Source organism: Nyctereutes procyonoides, unplaced genomic scaffold (genome assembly GCF_905146905.1).
Source record: "Nyctereutes procyonoides isolate TBG_1078 unplaced genomic scaffold, NYPRO_anot_genome, whole genome shotgun sequence".
In the NCBI taxonomy this organism is placed as follows: domain Eukaryota; kingdom Metazoa; phylum Chordata; class Mammalia; order Carnivora; family Canidae; genus Nyctereutes; species Nyctereutes procyonoides.
In genome coordinates, this window is record NW_026575131.1 from 50,589,010 (window position 1) to 50,610,461 (window position 21,452).

Sequence of the window (21,452 nt, forward strand, 5' to 3'; positions counted from 1 at the left end):
CAAGAGCCAATAGCGTGGGGCAGCGAGTTGTCAAGGCCAGGAGGCGGTGTTTCGGGAAAAGGCACTGTTGGCCCCGCCCATTTTGGGGAGGTCCCTGACGGAAAGAAAACCTAAGTCTCATTGGCAGGAAGACAGGCCAGTCAACAGTGCGGGCCAATGACGTTAGGGATCGATTCATAGACTCCGGTTTGTCACTTGATACTACCTAGTTCCCTAAGAATTTCCCATTGGCTTATATAAATATCATTCCGTTCCTCCAACCAACAAAGCCAAAGAGGACTGGCGTTGACCTCCGAATCCTGACTTTGATTGAGAACTTAGCTGTCAATCAAAGAATCTCCCGTTCTTGTGATTGTTGTAGGTCTATTAGTGTCTTCTGGAGTAAAGAAGGCCCACCGTACTCACCAAAGGGCGACACCTCTTGGTGGGACCTGGTAATGATAATCGCTTCTGCGTTTCCGGCCTCTAGAGAAAACTACAAGTCCCAGAACGCATCTCGGCCCTGGGCTTGCAAACCAGCTCTTCGCGCGGGGTTGCAATACACTTTGAAGATTAGTCGGGCGTTAGTGGTTCCTAGGGAGAGGCGGGCTGGCGCTGCATCCTTGTCTCTCCCTTTTATTCCTATAAAGTCCCACCTTCACGCTTTTACAAATTTTGTGCCCTTTCCTAGGAACACCCTCCGCTCACGCCACGTCTTGACTCGGCTAACATCTGCAACGTTGTTCCCCTACCTCTTCAACTTGAGCGCATCGTGACCTCTTGGAGCACCCAATGGAACTCAACGGATCCTCTCTCCCCTTGAAAAGATACTATTTTGCAGTGTTGGAACTAGGAATCTTGACCTCGTGGGAAAAAAGCCGGAGATAGGTGGAAGGATTTTATGAGAAGTGATTTGATTCCCTGGGCGTGGATTGGCCAGAGAAGCAGCCCAATAAGGAGTCAGATGCCATGGAGGTAGGGAAGTGGGCCGATGGGGCAGTATGGGGCAGTATCGGAGGAATAGAAATAGTGGGGAGGAGGACGGCAGAGTGGCCCATGGTATATGCCTGCTCCAAGACCTAAAACCCCGATCGCAGAGAGATGGGCAAAAAAGTCAACCGAGACAAGGCGTGGCATTGCAGCCTTCACCACGGCAACCTGGAAACACCCTAGAAGCTCCTTCTCTGAGCTGGTTAAATAAATACTGTGCAAGAACTGTAAGAAACACAGGAAGTCTTCATGTTCCGACATGTTAACAATTTGAAATATACTGAGAGAAAAAAAAAATACAGAGCCACATGTAAAGGAGGCCCACATTCATGAAAAATATATACACATGGAAAACTTCTGAGAGAATACACACATTGATGAAAGTAGTTGCATTTTTATGCTATTGGAATAGTGGATCCTACTTTTGGATTACTTTCTCAATATAAAAACCCTTATCTTCTCAGAGCAGCAGCTCTGTAATTGGCCATATCTAGGTTAAGTCATGCGCCTTTTTGCTCATGTCATTCCTCTAAACCTCTTTATCTGTAAAATGGGGAATGCAACTACACTTGTATCATAGGGTGGCAAGAATTAAACACAGACAACAGCCATTTAGAACAGTACCAGGCACAGTGTAAGCACCGGCTGAATCACACCTACCGTCCTCACCAGGTTTACTGACAGCAAAATTGTGCCACAGGTCAAGAGTCAAGGCTAAGAGCATGAGCACTGGAGCCAGGCTGCTACTTCTCAGTGGTGACCCTGGGGAAGCTATTTCCCTCTATGCCTATTTCCTCACTTTTGAAAAGTGGGGGAACAAGAGGTGCCCCACTCAGGACAGCTGGAGGCCTTGAACCAGAGGGAAAAGGATGCAGCTCCCACACTGTGGTGCATCCTCTATGCTGGGCTGAGCCAGGGAGTTTCCAGATATCAGCTGCTGCTGTGGTTACTTATTATTATCAACAGGGGGAGGGGACACTGGCCACAGAGACACTCAGAGGAAGAAGAAGACTGAGACAGGCCACCTTCCCAAGAAGGCACAGATAGTCTAAGTTAGAATAATAATTTTTTAAAAATCCTTCCAATACCTCCCATTCCCTCCCTCCCCCAAGCCAGATCAACGCAGTGTGATTCCCACAGAGGCCAGGGCTTCAGTGGCCCAGGTGGGACAGAGGGTGGGGTCCCCATACATGGTGCCCATGAAGTCCCGCACGAAGTCAGGGAAGCGCTTCTCCACAATGCTGGCACGCACAGCACTCATCAGCTGCAGCTGCAGGGGGTAGGTGTCAGCCAAGGTCTCAGCCAAGGGGGCCCAGAATCCTCCCCCACGACCACCACCTCCTCCTCCAACACCCTGCCTGGCCCACCCTGGCTGCAGGCCCACCTGGTAGGCAATATTGTGGACAGTGAGGTGGTGCAGGGCAGCAGTGTTGTCACTGTGGAGCAGTGCGTGCAGGAAGGCCCGGCTGTGCCTGTGGACAGGAGGTGAGGCTCAGCCATGCAGAGTCCTGCACCCCTCCACACCCTCTCCCAGCCCCCAGGCCCATCTTCCCCTACTTCTGGCAGGTGGGACAGTTACAGTTGGAGTCTATGGGTCGGAAGTCCTTCTCATACTGCTTCTTCTTCAGCTGCAGGTTCCCGGTGGGCACCAAAGCGGAGCCAAAGCGCTGGGGGAAGGGTGGAGTAAGGGAAGATGGGTCAACTAGGTCTTCATGCTCACTGGCCCCACCCCCACTTTGCCCACCCCTGCAACACCCCCTGCCCCGTCTGCCCCCTGCCCAGGGCCTCACCGCAGTCCTCGTGGGAAAGACGCAGTCGAACATGTCACATCCAAGAGCCACGCAGACAACCAGATCAGTGGCATAGCTGGGGGCAGGGTCATGGAGGGGAGGGAGCAGAGAAACTCATGCCCTGGTCACATACCCAGGTCTCCCCCAACACACACACTCTGGCTCCCCAGGGACTGGGCCACATTCCCTCTGAACCACCCCCAGAGGAAAGCCATGTTCTCCTTTGGTCCCCTCCCAAGCAGGGCTGTGTCCTTCCACCAATGCCAGCCCAGGCAGGAGTCCCCAGGAACCCGCTCCCCGCAGGTAGGGCCAGTTTGCCTCTCCCCCACATACCCGACCCCCATCAGGTATCGTGGCTTGTCCTTAGGCAGCCTTGAGGTGCTCAGAGCCACCATCCTCCAGAACTGGCCCTTGCTTTCGCCCCCACTCAGGCCCCCGATGGCGAAGCCCGGCACGTCCCTCTTGGTCATCTCTGGGGGCACAGGGCAATGTGAGGGGCCACCAGACAAAAGAACATATGCCTCCTCCTCTGCAGCCCCAGGGCAGAGCCGGCCCTGACCTCCACAGTCCCTCAGGAAGAAAGGGGGGGGGGTCTGTCTGTCTGTCTAAGGGCTGCTGGTGATCTCAGCTATCATTTGTTGAGTGCCTGTTGCGTGTGAGGTCCCCTCTCATCCTTCAATTCTCAGGAGAGGCCCACAGCCTGTGCTCCCTTAGCCGACACCTAAGATGAAGCCAGGTATGTTTTCAAAACTGAGAATTTTCCAGATTTAGAACAGTAAACATCCTATATGCTGGATAACAGCCTGTACTCAAACAGTGAAACATTTATGCGGCAAAACATGTAGAGACTCCCAAGAACTGGGGTGAATAACCAGAGGTCTGGTCTTGCCACCAAATGAGTTAGCTACAAATTCCTGAGTGGTTTGCATATTCAAAATGGGCCATTAGGCTCCAGAATTTGCAGAGAATGGGCGGCAGCTCAGCAGCTCCGTCAAGTGTTCAGAGCTTGACATTGGCCAGAGGCCGCATATTCCAGAGACTGGATTTGAACTCGGGTCTAGCTGCCACACCCAGCCATGTCTTGGGCCCCAGTTGCCTAGTTCAACCAGGGGAGGCCACAGTATCCACAAAAGGGACCCGGTCCAAGGGTCAGGTTTCGAAGCTGGAATGCGCAGCAGAATCAACTAGGGACAAGTTGTTCAAATGTGGCCTCCTGGGCGCCCCTACAGTGGACTCAAATCCAGTCATTGGGAAAAAACCCAGGTGGGGCTGGTGCAGGTGAGCTTGGAGCACTTTGAGAAGCACCACCAGCATAGTCAGGCTGGCCTGATTATAGAATTCTTTTCTTGGTCAACCTCCCGGCGGCCAAGAAATGAATCCTACAGGGTAAGACTAGCATGGTAGTTTTTTGTGTTTTGTTTTTTTTTTAATGAGAGAACAGAGAATACCAGAACATGTTTCACATATAAGGATCATGTTTCATGAAGTCTTGGTTTCTGCTTTCATCTATGTCCACATATACTGGGCTGTGACATGAAATGTTATCTCTAACTGGGGATCTCCATAAAAAAGACTTACCAGACCGGGAGCTGGGCACAGCTTGAGGACAAAAGGAATTACAACAAGGGCAGTCTTCACAATGGCACACACTGATGCCTGCCAGGTGCAGGCACAAGACTTTGAACATTTTCCCGTTTATCTTCACTTCGACCCTATGACATAGGGATATGTGCCCATTTTACAGAGAAAAAAGTGAGGCTCAGAGGCCAAGCCACTAGCCCAAGGGCTCACAGCCATGCGGCAGCAAATCAGAGGTATGGATCCTGCCAGCCAAACGCCAGGACCCAGAGTCTTGCCCATGACACCTCATTGCCTTTGAGCCCCATCTCTGCCTCCCTTTTGTCTCCATTGCCATGTCCTTCATACGGGCCTGTCACTCTTCCCCTGAGCAAATACTCCAATGTCTCCATGGGCCTTCTGCTTCCTATCCTACTAGGATTTTTCTATGATGCCCCTTGTTCCCTGTCACTTTCCTACTCAACAGGCCTCAATGGCTCCCCAGTACCTCAGTGTGGTATCCCAGGGCCTCCAACGTCAGCACAATGCCCCAAGCCCAACCCCTCATTCCTGACCCTGAAGAGGAAGCAGCATCTGTATTGGTTAACGCCATAGGTTCTATAACCCAGGAACAGGCTCCAATTCCCAGCTCTGCAACATCCAAGCTGCGTGGCTTGGGGTAAGTGACTTTACACCTCTATGTTTCAGGTTCCCCTTCTGTAACCTTACAGGATGGTTACAAAAACTCAATGGGTCAATCTGTACCAGCATAGCGTCTGGTGAACACCCCAAAATTGCTAGCTATTGGATTTCCAATCATTCTGCAAAGATTCTAGTCCATTCTGCCTCTGGGCCTTTGCTTTGATTATTCCTTCCACCCATCAACAACCACCATCAGCACCATCACGTGACAGGCCCAGGTGGGGCCCTCAGTGATGGACAAGCCCTGGATCTACCAACACATGGCTCTACCTTCGAGGCAGGTGGCCCGGAGGTCTGCGTCTAGCCCACCCTGGATGATGGCAAAGAGGTTTTGCTTGTCTGGCTGCTGATGGGCTGCAATGCAACGGTCCAGCCAGCGAATTGACCTGTAAGAGGACCCCAGTCATGAGCCCTCGGGTAGGGAGACAAAGCTATAGGATTAGGATCCCCTCCCACAATATACAAACACACACACACCTGTACATGGCCTCCTCCACACGTGGCCCCGTCACAGTGCTGCTGACCACATCATCCAGTTGCATGATGATGTCTGAGCCTGGGGGGAGTGGGGGGTAAGACAGAAGCACCATCACTAGGAAAGGTTTCACTTCCTGTTGGGGACAATCAGGACTCAAGAAGTTCCTCCCTGGGTCTTGCTGACTCCCACACAGCCCCCCAGTCTGTTTATACAACAACCAGAGGGAGCTTTTAAAGATACCCATTTGATCTTGCCTCATCCAGCTAAAACCCTGCCCAGGCACATAGAGTAAACTTCCACTTCTGCAAATTTACCTTTTAAAAACAAAATGTTGTGTCTACAAAGTGATCCTCCATGGTATAGCAGGCAATAGCATGATGGAAGCCCAAGTGACCATCAACAGGGAACTGGCTAAATAAATCATGGTCCAACCCTTGACAGAACATTCCTTTCCCTCAATTCTAAAATCAAGAAGTTTCTTAAAATCAAAGACTTTATCTTATGCTTATGGCATACCTAATTTGGCAGCAAAATCCAAAACAGTTATAATCTTTCATAAAATCCAATTTAGCCGGTGACTTATTCAGTCTTAAAAAGAAAATTAAAAAAAAAGGGGGGGGGAAGAAAATTTTAACATATACTACAACTTTGTGGCCACTATGCTCAGTGAAATAAGCCACACACAAAAAGACAAATACTGTATGATTCCATTTATATAAGGTCCCTAGAAATGTCAAATTCATAGAGACAGGAAGTAGGTAACAGGAGCCAGAGGCTGGTGGAGAGGGATGGAGAGTTAGTGTTTAATGCGAACAGAGTTTCAGTTTCACAAGATGAAGAGTTCTGGAGAGGGATGGTGGTGATGGTTGAACAACAATGCAAATGTGCATAATGCCACTAACTTGGACACTTAAACATGGTTATAGTAGGGGTGCCTGGCTGGCTCAGTCAGTAGAGCATGCCACTCTGGGTCTCGCAGTCAAGTTCAAACCCCACATTGGGCATGGCACCTACTTAAAGAAATAAGTAAATTTAAAAAGTGAAAAATAGGGATCCCTGGGTGGCGCAGCGGTTTGGCGCCTGCCTTTGGCCTAGGGCACGATCCTGGAGACCCGGGATTGAATCCCACATCGGGCTCCCGGTGCATGGAGCCTGCTTCTCCCTCTGCCTGTGTCTCTGCCTCTCTCTCTCTCTCTGTGTGACTATCATAAATAAGTAAATTTTTTTTAAAAAAAGTGAAAAATAAAAATGAGTAAAAAGGGTTAAATATTTTTAATGGTAAATTTTATGTGACATGTATTTTGCCACAGTTTTTTTTAAAAGATTTTATTTATTCATTCATGAGAAACAGAGAGAGACAGAGACCTAGGCAGAGGGAGAAGCAGGTTCCCTGCGGGAAGCCTGATATGGGACTCGATCTCAGGACCCCGGGATCACAACCTGAGCCAAAGGCAGACGTTCAACCACTGAGTCACCCAGGTGCCCCACCACAATTTTTTTTTAAGATTTTATTTATTTATTCATGAGAGACACACACAGAGAGAGAGAGAGAGAGAGAGAGAGAGGCAAAGACACAGGCAGAGGGAGAAGCAGGCTCCATGCAGGGAGCCGGACACGGGACTCAGTTCCAGGTCTCCAGGACCACACCCTGGACCCAAGGCGGCACTAAACCACTGAGCCACCCAGGCTGCCCTACAATATTTTTTAACGGAAAAAAGAAAAAGTAACATTTAACAGGGTACTGCCCCAGACCTTCTAGGATGCTATGTATACTACATTATTTTTATAAAATATTACAACTCTGAACTGACCTGAAGAATTTCAGATTAGGGGCTGTGGATTTATACATGTTAGAAACGCCCAGGGAATATTGCCAAGATGCATCATTACAGGAAAAAAGCACACACAGTGCACCACACAAACCCAAGATGGGGCAATTTAATAAATAAACAAAGCCATGATATCATGGTGATCCTAGAAAAACTGAATGAAAAGATTCATTCATCACTGCTGGAAGATGCTAAGCAATTAATCCATGAAAACCAGTAAATGAGGAAAGGAATGAATCCCACTTTTCCTATATGAATTAAACAAGCTGGTCTCCCAAGGGTAGGTGAGGGACATTTGTCTTTACAGAAATAACCTGGCTGATGAATGAAGAAAGAATATTACCACTTTGGAACTCCTAATGGCATGAGAGTTCCAGGCAGAGTGTTGATGGTTTACTGGGAGACACCAGCAGACATTAGGGGCTTCCTGATGGAAATATACATGTTGTGAAGCCCTCTTGCCAAAGGAAAGAACCTTGAACTCTGACCCCCACCAACTAAGTAAACCCAGAAGGCAGAGGAAAACTGTTACACAACACTATGGAGAAGTGGCCAGCAAAAGTCAGTCCCTGTGACACACTACAGGGGAAAGGAACTCGTTTCTTCAAGGAGCAAATTTCTTTAAAAAAAAAAAAAAAAAAAAAAAAAAAAAAAAAAAAAAAAGGACAGTGCCTGCGTGGCTCAGTCAGTTAAACCCCAGACTCCTGATTTCCATTCAGGTCATGATCTCAAGGGTGGGGAGATCCAGACCCACCTCCAAAACCACATCCGGCCCTTGGCCCTTCCTCAGTGCTTGGGATCCTCGGCTTCTCCCTCTGCCCCTCCCTCCACCCTCTCAAATAATTAAAATCTTTAACAAAAAAAAAAAAAAAAAAAAGGAAGAGGGGCCCCTGGATCAGTCAGTTAAGCATCTGCCTTGGGTTCAGGACATGATTCCTGGGTTCTGGGATCCAACCCCCATTGGGCTCCCTGTTCAGCAGGGAACTTGCTTCTCTAGCTCTCCCTCCCTCTCCCCCTGCTTTCACACTTCTGCGAGCTCTGTCAAATAAATAAAATCATTTAAAAAAAAAAGGAAAAAGGGAAGGGGGTAGAGCTAGAAACTACATGTGTACTATATATAATAAAGAGAAACGTTCATTGTCTTTACCAAGGAATGGCGGGGGGGGGGGGGGGCGGGTACTGATGGAAATGCGAGGGACCTAAAGCTTCCCCAATCCCCCTTTGGTGCTTCCATAATTTCAACATATCTTGGCCGAGCTAATTTGTCATTTAGGAGAAATAATAGCAATAAAATCATAACAAAAGCTACGCCAGGCACTGTGTTAAGAGATTTACAAACATTACGTCATTATTCCTGTGAACTATCCCCATTCAAGTCCGCTTGTGTGAAGCTCAGGCAGGGGAGTGACCTACCCAAAGCCCAGCAGCAAGTAAGGAAAGCGCCCGCCTCACCTCCACCCTCTAGAGGCAAGGGAAGGGGAGGCCGCCCCAGATTCGCTCACCTAAAGCGTTCTGGATCTCCACGGACTTCTCCGGGCTCAGGAGGGTCTCGTCGCCGTCGTAGGGGGAGCGGAAGCGGACGCCCTCCTCCGTCACCTCGGACAGGGACACCAGAGACACCATCTGGAAGCCGCCGCTGTCCTGGGGGAAATCCCACCGCGGGGCGGTCAGAGGGGTGGGACTGGAGAACCTCCACCTCTGACAAGTGCCCTGGGACCCCGGCCCCGATGCCACCTTACCGTCAGCAGATTGTGGGGCCAGTTCATGAAGCCGTGGAGACCGTGGGCTTTCTGGATCAGCTCGGGTCCCTGGGTTAGCGGAAGAAAGGATCAGGTTAGGGGCGAGCGCTACCCTGAGGGCTCATGTTGGAGGACAGAGCTGGCCAGCTCGGGTCCCCGCCGCTCCCTCACGCCCAACACAAGGCCCGGGCCACCAGGGTCACTCGGTAGGTGTTTGTGGATTGACTTGGAGGCCCGTGTCTCGGAGGAGCCCGTACTCCCCACTCTCTGCCGCCGCCCCAACAAGGCAGAACCCACCCACCGGCCTCAGACCCAGATGGTAGGTGTTGCCCAGGCAGATGCGGCAGCCCAGCGCGTCCAGTTGCTCGGCCGTGATGCCCTTCATAGTGGCCTGCGTGCCCACTGGCATGAACACCGGAGTGGCTACCGGCCCGTGCGGCAGCCTCAGCTCTCCTGCCCGGGCCCTGGATCGGCTGCACTCGGCCACCAGCCGCATGATGCGCGGGGCCGACTCTAGAGACGTTGGGTTTACTGCTGCCGCCATCTTAGCTGACGGAACCACGTGGACACTGCAGCACCCTGGGCGGCGCCATGTTGATTGAAGTCACGTGACGCGGGCGAGTGCTGCAGCAGCGGAAGAGAGTGGGGGAACCATGGCAACAGACGCCGGCGCGCTCGTCCCCGCGGAGCGCCCAGTTCGCTCCCGCCCGCTGCGTGTTGTCGGGGAAAAATAAATATCGCTATGGGTTCGAACCCCACCCCGGCCACTTGCCTGCTCTACAATCAAAGCCTCTCTCTAAGCGATCATTTTTCTCCCGTATAAAATGGGGCGAATAATTGTGTTTCGGTATTAAAAACGTTGTTAAAGGGCGCCTGGCTTGGCTTCAGTCGGTAAATCATGCCACTGGATCTCGGGGTTTTAGTTTCAAGCCCCACCTTGGGTGTTGCGATTGCTTCAAATCTTTTAACAAAAAGTAAAAATATAAATATAAATAAATTTAAAAAAATAAAAACTATGTGAAGACTGAGAAGCATGCATATAGAGATCTTAATAAGATGCCTTGCACAGGCTTTTGTCTATCTTCTCCATTAATTTGTCCCAAGAATTTAGAACAGCACCTAGCACCCAGTACATGCTGAATATACATTGATTTATACAATGAGAGAAAGAATGCCAGATTTACAGATTGAGACCCAGAACCTAACCACATTAATTCATTCATTTATTCAGTGAAGACCTACGTATATACATCCCTACTAGTGCCAGCCTTTGTGCTGCACAGGGATGAGAGGCTGGGTCATGGATTTATTGAGCACTAGCTATGTTCCACTAATAACCAAGTATTATATAAGAACTGTTATTGTTGAAAATGGAGCGGATATCTATCCCAGCCAGCAGAGGGCGCCATTGCCCCAGAATCCTTCCTCTCAGTGGCCCACTGGCCTAAATTGTGCTGATCTGAACAAGATTCTGACCCTCAAGGAGCCTTAGGCTAATGATGCCAACTTTTCAGGGTGGCAGGAGTCTTCACTGAGGCCAAGTCTGGAAAATGCGCAACCATGAGATTCCACCTCAGGGCCTTTGCACTTGCTATTGTCTTTGTCTGCCATACTTTCTGATTTTCCCATGGCTGACTTATATTTTGTCACTTGCTCCTGACTCCGCCAGTCTCAATAATGTTGCACCTCTATCACTCTGTATCATGTCGCTTATAACTTATATTGTACTTTTAAAGCCTCTACACAGGGATGCCTAGGTGGTTCAGTGGCTGAGCCTCTGCCTTGGGCTCAGGGTGTGATACTGGAATCCCAGGATCCAGTCCTACATCAGGTTCCTTGCAGGAAACCTGCTTCTACCTCTGCCTGTGCCTCTGCCTCTCTCTTTCTCTGTATCTCTCATGAATACATCAATAAAATCTAATAATAAAAATAATAATAATGAATAAATAAAATACACTCTACACTGAACATGGGAATCCATCCAACTCAGGACTGGTAAGGTGACCAAGGGTCCCATGCTCTACAGACTGAGCCAGCCCTGAGCGTCACCCTGGTTCTTGAAAGATAATCAGGGCGCCTGGGTGGCACATTCTGTTAAGCGTTGGACTCTTGATCTCAGGTCAAGTCTTGATCTCAGGAAGGTGAGGTCCAGCCCCATATTGGGCTCCACGTCCAGCATCAAGCCTACTTAAAAAAAAAGAAAAAAAGTTGACAGTTATTTCTCTTAGCCCACTGAACATATTCGGCTTGTGGCTTCCACAGTCACTGTTAAGTAGGATCTTAACATTGTCACTGTTAAGTAGGCGGCGGGAATGTGGGGAGCCGGGCCACCTCGCCCTCTGCTTCTGTAGGAGCCCCCGGGGCGGGTGGCGAGGACCAGATGCTGTTTGCACGGATGCTGTGGCTGCTGCGGCGGCCCCCGAGCAGAGAAGAAGCTACTGGAGGTGAGGGCGACAAAGGAAGTGGCCTGGCCGCAGCAGGCACAAGGGACCCAGCCATCGCGGGCTGTAGGCTCTGAGCTGGGCGGGGCGTAGCGAATAAGCAATCCCCTGTGCCCATTCGTCTTCGTCCGCGGTCTGGTCCAGGGCTTTCATTCATGACCCTAGAGAGGCAGAGGGCTCGAGGTTGCAGGTGTTGGACTAGGAAAAGGGACAGGCGGAGGCCACCCTGGATGGACACTTTGAAGCTGACCCTCCCTAGCAGGTGGCTGCCTCCTAGTCCCAACCGCTGGACTCACCCCACTTCCTTACATACTTTTAATCCCAGACTCTTGCTCTAGTACCCTTGCTGCCTCTTAGCCCCAGTACTAAATTTAAAAGTATGTTTAAAATTCTAAGGGAGGATCCCTGGGTGGCGCAGCGGTTTGGCGCCTGCCTTTGGCCCGGGGCGCGATCCTGGAGACCCGGGATCGAATCCCACGTCGGGCTCCCGGTGCATGGAGCCTGCTTCTCCCTCCGCCTGTGTCTCTGCCTCTCTCTCTCTCTGTGTGTGACTATCATAAATGAATAAAAAAATTGAAAAAAAATTTTTTTAAATTCTAAGGGGAGGCGGGGAAGGATCAGGGTCTCAATCAAAATGCTATTTCTTGGGACACCTCTGTGGCTCAGGTCATGATCCCAGGGTCCTGGGATGGAACCCCACATCCTGCTTCCTGCTCAGTGAGGGGTGGGGCTTGCTTCTCCTTTGGCTGCTTCCCATGCTTGTGGTCTCTCTGTCAAATAAATAAGTAAATAATATATTTTTAAAATGCTATTTTCTTGTGATCTCTTCTTTCTGGTTTCCGCTAAAAATCATTATTTTTTTAAAGATTTTATTTATTTATTCATGATAGAGAAAGAGAGGCAGAGACACAGGCAGAGGGAGGAGCAGGCTCCATGCCGGGAGCCCGACGTGGGACTCGATCCAGGGACTCCAGGATCGCGCCCTGGGCCAAAGGCAGACGCTAAACTGCTGAGCTACCCAGGGATCCCCTAAAAATCATTATTTTTTATTTGCCATTTTGCAATTTTATACGATGTGTCTCAGTGTGGATTTCTTGTCATTTATCCTATTTGAGATTCCTTCAAATTCTTGAATCTGGTGATGAGAGCCTCTCCATGATTTTGGAAATACTCAGTTATTCTCTCTTTGAAGAGCTGCACTTGCCTCAAATAGCCTAGTGACAAGAAATGCTGAGGTGTTGCCCCTCCTGAGATAATAATCACACACACACACACACACACACTGGGGACTCAGGATGAACAAACCTTATGTGCCTGGTTGCACCAGTCTGGAGTGGAGTTTCCATGTCACTGAACTGGTGGAAGGAAGGAAGGTAAAAGATAATAAACACCAGAAACACTCACTATCCCACTGAATTTTCTAATAGATTTTCTTGAATACTTTCTTCCTCATTCCTAAGTGCCCTTAGGACCACTTCCAGAGACATTACATGGTTGTTATTTTAATGCTTTTCAGGGACACCTGGGTGGCTCAGTGGTTGAGCATCTGCCTTCAGCTCAGGGCGTGATCCTGGGGTTCTGGGATCGAGCCTGTTTCTCCCTTTGTCTATGTTTCTGCCTCTCTCTGTGTGTCTCTCATGAATAAACAAAATCTTTAAAAAAAATACCTTTCACCAGTTTCACTGGGGAGGGGCTCTGCAAAGATCCTCGTGTTAGCATACAGAAAGATGATGCCTTTTAATATTTTTTGATGTTTGTATTTCTTCTTTAAAAAAAGATTTTATTTATTTACCTGACAGAGAGATAGCAAGAGAGCACAAGCAGGGGGAGCAGCAGAGGGAGAGGGAGAAGCAGACTCCCCGCTGAGCAGGCAGCCCAACAAGGGGCTCTATCCCAGAGTCCTGGGATAGAGCCGGAGCCCTGACCCAAGCCAAAGGCAGATGCTCAACCAACTGAGCTACCCAGGTGCCCCTGATGTCTGTTTTTCCCATTCAAACATTAGATACATTTGAGGGCCGCCTAGCTGGCTTAGTCAGTAGAGCATATAACTCTTGATCTCCATGTTGTGAGTTCAAGCCCCCACACTGGGCACTGGGTGCAGAGATTATAAATCTTTGTTTTTTTCCAAAGATTTTATTTACTTATTCATGAGAGACACAGAGAGAAGCAAAGACATAGGCAGAGGGAGAAGCAGGCCCCATGCAGGGAGCCCAACGTGGGACTCGATCCTGGGTCTCTAGGATCACACCCTGGGCTGAAAGCGGTGCTAAACCGCTGAGCCATCCAAGTTGCCCAAGATTACAAATCTTAATTGAAATTTATACATTTATTAAATCATTATGCTGTACACTTAAAACTAATACCCTGGCTACTTGGCTGGCTCAGTTGGTAGAGTGTACAACTCTTTTCTTTTACGATTTATTTATTTATTTATTTATTTATTTATTTATTTATTTATTTATTTATTTATTTTAGAGAGAGACACACACAGAGCACGAGCAGGAGGGGCAGAGGGAGAGGGACAATCTCAAGAAGAGTCTGCACTGAGTGCAGAGCCCACTCCAGGCTGGATCCCATGACCCTGAAATCAGGGCCTGAGCCAAAACCAACAGTCAGACGCTTAACCAATGGTGCCACACAGGCACCCTGGTGTGCAACTCTTGATCTCAGGGTCTTGAGTGTGAGCCCCATGTTGACGTACAGATTTCTTCAAATAAATAAACAAATGAAGTAAATAAAAGTAATACAATGTTATATGTCAACTGTATCTCAATAAAACTGGGGAGGAAATCTCTTAGCAAATATGAAAAAAAGGCAAAAATGGTAAATTTTATTTATTTTTCTACAGTAAAAATGTATATAAAGAAATGAAAACATGTACACAAAAAGTACATCAAATACAATGAAAATTTTGAAAGCAGAGGAGTGTAATAAGCTTTACGTAGGATTCAGTTTTATTAAATAACCTTATTTAAGTTTTTTTTTAAGATTTTTATTTATTCATAGACACAGAGAGAGGGGCAGAGACACAGACAGAGGGAGAAGCAGGCTCCACGCAGGGAGCCCGATGTGGGACTCGACCCCGGGCCTCCAGGATCACACCCAGGCTGCAGGCGGCGCCAAACCACTGCATCACCAGGGCTGCCCTTATCTAAGGTTTTAAACAGATAATATATGGGGCACCTGGCTCAGTTGCAAGAACATACAATTATTCATCTCAGGGTCGTGGGTTCAAGCCACACATTGAGTGTAGAGATTACTTTAAAAAATAATTAATAACCAAATAAAATAAAATAGATCATACATAACCAAGTGGCTTTTTAAAAATGTAGATAAGGGACGCCTGGATGGCTCAGTGGTTGAGCGTCTACTTTCAGCTTAGGGTGTGATCCCAGGGTCCTGGGGTGGAATCCCACATCGGGCTCCCTGCAGGGAACCTGCTTCTCCTTCTGCCTGTGTCTCTGCCTCTCTTTGTGTCTCTCATGAATAAACAAATAAATCTTTTTTAAAATGTGGAGAAAATCTATACTGTGAATTATCTTTCCCACTTGTGTGTTCCCCACCAAAACAATGCTCACTCTTTATTTTTTTAATTCTCACCCTTTGATATTAAGTAATGTTTAGTATTTATTCATTCTTGTCTACACTCACAGATACTTGTCAGCATATATTAGCAAATATATTTTTTCTTCCTGATGATGTTGTTGTTTTTGAGTATTTAGGTATGTTTTTTTTCATCTTCTACAACCTTTAATAATTTTTATAAATAGAGCCTTTTTTTAAAGATTTTATTTATTTGGGGATCAAATTGATTTGGTGGCTCAGCGGTTTGGCGCCTGCCTTCAGCCTGGGGCATGATCCTGGAGTCCCGGGATCGAGTCCAGCATCGGGCTACCTGCATGGAGCCTGCTTCTCCCTCTGCCTGTGTCTCTGCCTTTAAAAAAATATTTTTTTTATTCATTTATTCGAGAGAAAGTGAGAGAAAGAGCACAGCAGGGACACAGGCAGAGGGAGAGGGAGAAGCAGACCCCTATTGAGCAGGGAGCTGGAAGTGGGGCTCAATCCCAGGACGCTGGGACTAAGGCCTGAGCAGAAGACAGATGATTAACAAAATGAGCCACCCAGGGACCCCTAAATGGAGTCTTTGAACTACCATTTCCCACTATTCATGGATCACCAACTCATGGAATTGCCCCCCAAAACATTCCCAACATTATAATTTACTCCAAATGTAAGTTTCATAATACTTATTTTATAATTCAATTGCAAAAAGGAGGCATGAGATAAACTGTCAGTTGTCCCGCAGTGCCTATTCCATCTAGTCTAATAAAATCATTATAGGGGCGCCTGGGTGGCTCAATAGGTTAAGCGTCTGCCTTCGGTTCAGGACATGATCCCAGGAGGGTTCCTGGGATTGAGCCCTGCTTTGGGCTCCCTCCTCTGTGGGAAGCCTGCTTCTCCCTCTCTCACTGCCTGCTGCTCACCCTGCTTGTGTTCTCTTTCTGTCAAATAAATAAAGTCTTTAAAACAATGTTAAAAAAATAAAAGATTGTTATATCACCTAGTCCCTGTGATTTACTTTATCTTTCTTAGATTATGTGTCTAAGACTTATTAGTGCTGAGACACTAATCAGGGGTCAAGTCCTGCATGGGGCTCCCTGCATGGAGCCTGCTTCTCCCTCTGCCTATGTCTCTGCCTCTCTCTGTGTGTCTCTCATGAATATAAATAAATAAAAGTCTTAAAAGAAATAAAGACTTATTTGTGTTGTATGTAGTTACGGTCCATTCTTTTTTTTCCTGCAAATCAACATAGTCTCACATATTGGTATAAATATACCACAGTGTACTTATCCATTCTCCAGTCAATGAACTTGCGAACTTTTCAGGGTTTTTACTTGTTTGTTTGTGCTATTATAAACAGTACTGCTGTGAGCATCTGTTTACACATCTCCTTGTAAACTTGCGCAAGAATCCTAGAAATGGACTTACAAGACCCTAGACCAGATGGATATTCAATTTTACTAGGCAGTACCAACTTTTTCCAGGTGATTACAGCAATTGAGACCCACAACAGCCATATAAGTTAGCTTAACCAGCTGTGCCACCTAGGAGCCCGGTGTGCAACTCTTGGATCTCAGGGTCCTGAGTTTGAGCCCCACATTGGTGTAGAGATTACATTTTTATTTTTTTAATTTTTTTAATTTTTTAAAAAATTTTTTATAATTTATGATAGTCACACACACAGAGAGAGAGAGAGGCAGAGACATAGGCAGAGGGAGAAGCAGGCTCCATGCCCCGGGAGCCCGACGCGGGATTTGATCCTGGGTCTCCAGGATCGCGCCCTGGGCCAAAGGCAGGCGCCAAACCGCTGCAACACCCAGGGATCCCAAGATTACATTTTTTAAAAATAAATAATTTATTTGAGAGAGAGTGAGAGAGCATGAGCGGAGGTGGGGGGAGGGCAGTGTGAGAGGGAGAAGCAGACTCCCCACTGAGCCAGACTCAGAGTTTAATCCCAGGAATCCAGGACCATGACTGGAGCCAAAGGCAGGTGCTTAACCGACAGAGCCAGGTGCCCCTGGAGATTACTTTGAGCATCAAACAAATAAGGAATCTTTGGGACTTCTTTCATTTTCAGAACTCTTCAACTCTGTCAACCAGGTGTATATGAAATGGTGTTTCATTGGGGTTTTAGTCTGCATGTCTGTGATTGTTACTAAGGTTTGACATTTTCCCAGATGTTCGAGTCATTTAGTGACATCTTTCACTACTCAGTTTAGGGAATTTGGTGATAGAATTCAACATAGTTGAGCTGTTGAGCATTTCCTTTTTTTATTTATTTTTTACTTTTTAAAAAAGATTTTATTGATTTATTCATAAGAAACACACAGAGACAGGCAGAGATATAAGCAGAGGGAGAAGCCGCCTCTCCACCAGGAGCCAGATGGGGGACTCGATCCCAGGACCCCAGGATCACAACCTGAGCCAAAAGCAAATGCTCAATCAATGAGTCACCCAGGTGGCCCTGAACATTTCCTTTTCTAAATGTAGTGCTTTGAATATAAATGTTATAATATGGGCAGCCCCGGGGGCTCAGGGGTTTAGTGCCGCCTTCAGCCCAGGGCCTGATCCTGGAGACAGGGATCGAGTCCCACTTCGGGCTCCCTGCATGGAGCCTACTTCTCCCTCTGCCTGTCTCTGTCTCTCTCTCTCATGAATAAATAAATAAAATCTTAAAAAATAAATGTTATATATATAATATTATATATATATAATAGATATATTCTTTTTTTCTTAAACTCTACCCCCAATGTGGGGCTCGAACTAACTACCCCAACATCAAGAGTTCCATGCTCTACTCCCTCTATGTTTTTTGCAAGACATAATACTAGTCTAGCAATCCTCTTGATTTATTATTGTTGTTGTTGTCATTATTGCTCGTTTGTGTTTTACAAATGCAAGTGCTCAGACCTTGACTATCAACTTCTGCGGCGGTGCAGCTGCTCCTCCTGCTGCTGCTTCTTGGTCTTCAGGCTTTCCCCGGGGTTCTTCGGTCGGTGGCGCATGGCATCTTCTTGGGGCACAGATCCAGGGGTTTGTATTTCTTACCCCTGTAGAATTCCCCAAGGTTCTCTTTCTGAGTCTGGTTAATGATGGTAAGAAAGAACACAGGCAAAGAACGTTTGTTAACAACTCAGATCTTGGAGAGCTTGGAAGCAGAGCTGCCTGTCACTTGGCACCACAGCTGGGACAGCTCCACCATCAGGTCTTTCTTAAAGCTGTATAAGCAGCTCTTCCTTCTTGCTGCAAAGGTGGCGAGCCTTAATCTTGGCCATGTCTGCACAATCCCCTGCAACTACCGCTGCCAAGGGAACAAGACATCCTCTTGATTTTTTAAAATGTGTTTTGTTGGGATGCCTGGGTGGCTCAGGGGTTGAGCGTCTGCCTTTGGCTCAGAGTGTGATCCTGGGTCTGGGGGTCGAGTTCCACATTGGGCTTCCCGCATGGAGTCTGCTTCTCCCTCTGCCCATGTCTCTGCCTCTTTCTTTCTGATGAATAAATACAATCTTTTAAAAATGTGTTTTGTTGTTTGTTTAGTTTCCTCAAATAATAGTATGATGATGATGAAGAACCAACCCTGCCAACACTATTGGAGCAGGCGCCCGTGTGTGCCAGTTGTCTGGTAAGCCCTACAGTGTCATCACTTCTCACAGTACAGGGGGGTGGATACCATTATCATTCCCATTTTATGAAGAAACTGGAGCACAAACATTTACCGACTTGCTCATGGTCACATTGCTAGTAATCAAGGAATAGGAATTGAAATCTAGTCCTGTCTGAGCTCTGTGAAGCCACCCTCCCATACAGCTTCTTTTCCTGAAGGAGAAGGCAGCATTAGGGATTGCAGCATAGAGCAGGGGTGAAAAGGTTACAAACAGAGGAATCTGGGAGTGGGGGGGGGGATTCAGAAGCCAGGTGACTTTGGTCAGGTGATGCTACTCTCAGTATCACTTTCTTAATCTTTAATTTGGGGCAGAGGATCATTATGATGGTGTACAGGGCCTAGTACATTTTAAGTGCTCAAATACACACATGAAGATTGATGTAATAAACATTATGAAGTGTCCACTCTGTGCAAGTCCCTGTTCTCACTGCTGGCAACACAGCAGTAAACAAGGAGACCAAAATCCATGCCCTGGATGAGCAAAGAAGAAAAATAAGTTAAACATACCATAACTCAAGTGATGATGAGGGCTAGGGAATAAATAGGGCAGGGCAGAGGAAAAAGAGTTGGGAAGTGAGTATTATTTTTTATGTCATCTGTACACCCAACATGGGGCTCGAACTCACGAACCCAAGATCAAAAATTGCATGCTCTACCAGCTGAATCAGCCAGGTGCCCCTGAAAGGTGACTATTTTAAGTAGGCTGGTCAGGACCACAATCGCCGAGAAGGTGAGATGTGATTTAAGGCCTGAAGGAGATCTGGAGGGAGCCACATTGAGATCTCAGAGAGAGGGGCACCTGGCTGGTTCAGTCGATGGAGCGTGTGACTATTGATCTCTGGATTGTGAGTTCGAGCCCCACATTGGGTATAATTACTAGAAGAAGAAGAAAGAAAGAAGAAGGAAGAAGGAGGAGGAGGAGGAGGAGGAGGAGGAAGGAGGAGGGGAGAAAGGAGGAGGGGGAGAAAGGAGGAGGGGGAGGAAGAATAAGAAGAAAAGGAAGGAAGAAAGGAAGAAAAGAAAGAAGAAAGCAAGCTAGCTAGCTAGCTCTCGGAGAGGGCATTTCAGGCAGTGGAAACAGAGTAAAATCCCTGAGGTGGGAATGTGTCTGGATTGTTCGCAGTGCAGCGGGGTGGTCAGTGTGGCTGGAGGGAGCGAGGGAAGGAAGGGAAGATGAGCGTGAGAAGGTCAGAGCCCGTTTCTGCAAAGCCTCTGGTTTGCAATGAGGACTTTCCTCTGAGCGTCTAGATGGGAAGGTGGGGGTTTCTTAGCAGAGCGTGAAGCCAGCTTTGTTACCAAGAGGTAAACTGGGGTGTGGAGGTGGGGTGCAGCTGAGATTCACTGACATCTGCTTTAGGGGTTTCAGTGCTACTCAGTAGAAAGGGCTGGGGGCGCCAGAATGCCGCCACTTTTCGAGAGGCGCTGGGACAGCGGCTTCAGGACGCTGGACAGCGCCATGCGCGTTGTCAGGAGACCAGGGACGCGGCGGCTCTGGGGGCGGAGCCTTGGGAAAACGTCCCTTCCCAAGCGGTTGGCTGGGAGCTCCAGGCGGGAAACACCTATGGGGCGCGACCGTAGGCGGAGCCCGAAACAGCGCCCAATTGCAAGTTTGCTGACGGCATAAGGGCGTGGGATCTCGAGGCGGGGACTGCTGGGAGCGAGGCCTGTAGAATACTGGTTTCAAACCGAGTCTGTTGATCGGGCATAAAAAGGGGCAGGCGCAGTGTACCCCGCGGACTTACGGGCACACGGGACGTGGTTTGGTAAGGGAGGTGTCGGCAAAGGCGGGACCTGGGGCGGCATTTGCGCCCCTCGCGCGGAGGTCTGCGCATGGTTTCCAGACGTGGCTGGAGGGGGTTCTCAGTAGGTCTCCCAACTTGCCCTTCTCTGGGAACGCCAGTCGCCTGGGGGAAGTCCCCAAACCCGGGCTAGGTAGTTGGCCATAAGGTGATACTGAGGGCAGCCCCGGTGGTTTAGCGGTCTTTAGCCCAGGGCGTGATCCTGGAGACCCAGGATCCAGTCCCATGTCAGGCTCCCTGCATGGAGCTTGCTTCTCCCTCTGCCTGTTTCTGCCTCTCTCTCATGAATAAATTTAAAAAGATGGTACTGAGATCCCGGAACCCATAAGGGCAGGAATCGGATTTCTGAGCAAAGACTGGGAAATCCACAACCTCTGGAAGAGGAGCTGGGGATTTTGAATAGCTCTGATGTTGAAATGGGTACTTGGAGCCCGGTGTGGGTGGTTGTTCCAGGAGGCTGGAGAGTAGATGTTTTCTTGTTTCTCCAGCCAGGGATGGGGGCTATCCTTCCCTGAGTGCTAAGGAGACCGAGCTTCTTGGGAACCACTGGGAAAGGCACGGGCCCAGGACTTGCTACCACCAGAGAATGACTTCCATGGTGTCTTAGACTTTTCTGCTTGTCTCTTTACAGAGCAGAGTGCCTGCGAGTGTGGGCCCTCTAGGTGTTACCCCTTTCAGGTCTGGGAGAGATTTCCTACCTAGTCCAATGGACTCTATGGTCTAAATCACCCTATGTCTCAGTTCAGATGTTCCAAACTTGAGCCTTCTGAACCTTGCCTGCATCCTAACCTCTCACACACCTATTCTCTGCTCAACAGCCAAAAGGGCTGTTCTCAGAGGCACGACTGAGCCTAGGTTCTCCACCCCCTCAGAATCCCTCCTTGGCTCCCCACTGCCCTCAAGATAAAGGTTAGAACTCCACC

The 21,452-nt window shown here is 48.2% G+C and overlaps 1 protein-coding gene and 1 pseudogene across 1 annotated transcript; both read right to left on the minus strand.

Moving 5' to 3' along the window:
• Positions 1-1,280: 1,280 nt before the first annotated feature.
• QTRT1 (queuine tRNA-ribosyltransferase catalytic subunit 1) lies at positions 1,281-9,685 on the minus strand. The gene is made up of 10 exons (XM_055344864.1): positions 9,366-9,685; positions 9,065-9,133; positions 8,828-8,966; positions 5,496-5,574; positions 5,289-5,404; positions 3,093-3,231; positions 2,760-2,835; positions 2,527-2,636; positions 2,354-2,441; positions 1,281-2,239 (listed from the first exon to the last, which is right to left on the minus strand). Exons 1-10 carry the CDS (start codon positions 9,606-9,608, stop codon positions 2,087-2,089), a joined length of 1,212 nt encoding a protein of 403 aa, XP_055200839.1. The 5' UTR covers positions 9,609-9,685; the 3' UTR covers positions 1,281-2,086.
• Positions 9,686-17,984: 8,299 nt separating this feature from the next.
• On the minus strand, positions 17,985-18,389 carry LOC129522206 (60S ribosomal protein L35-like; annotated as a pseudogene).
• Between the last annotated feature and the right edge of the window lie 3,063 nt (positions 18,390-21,452).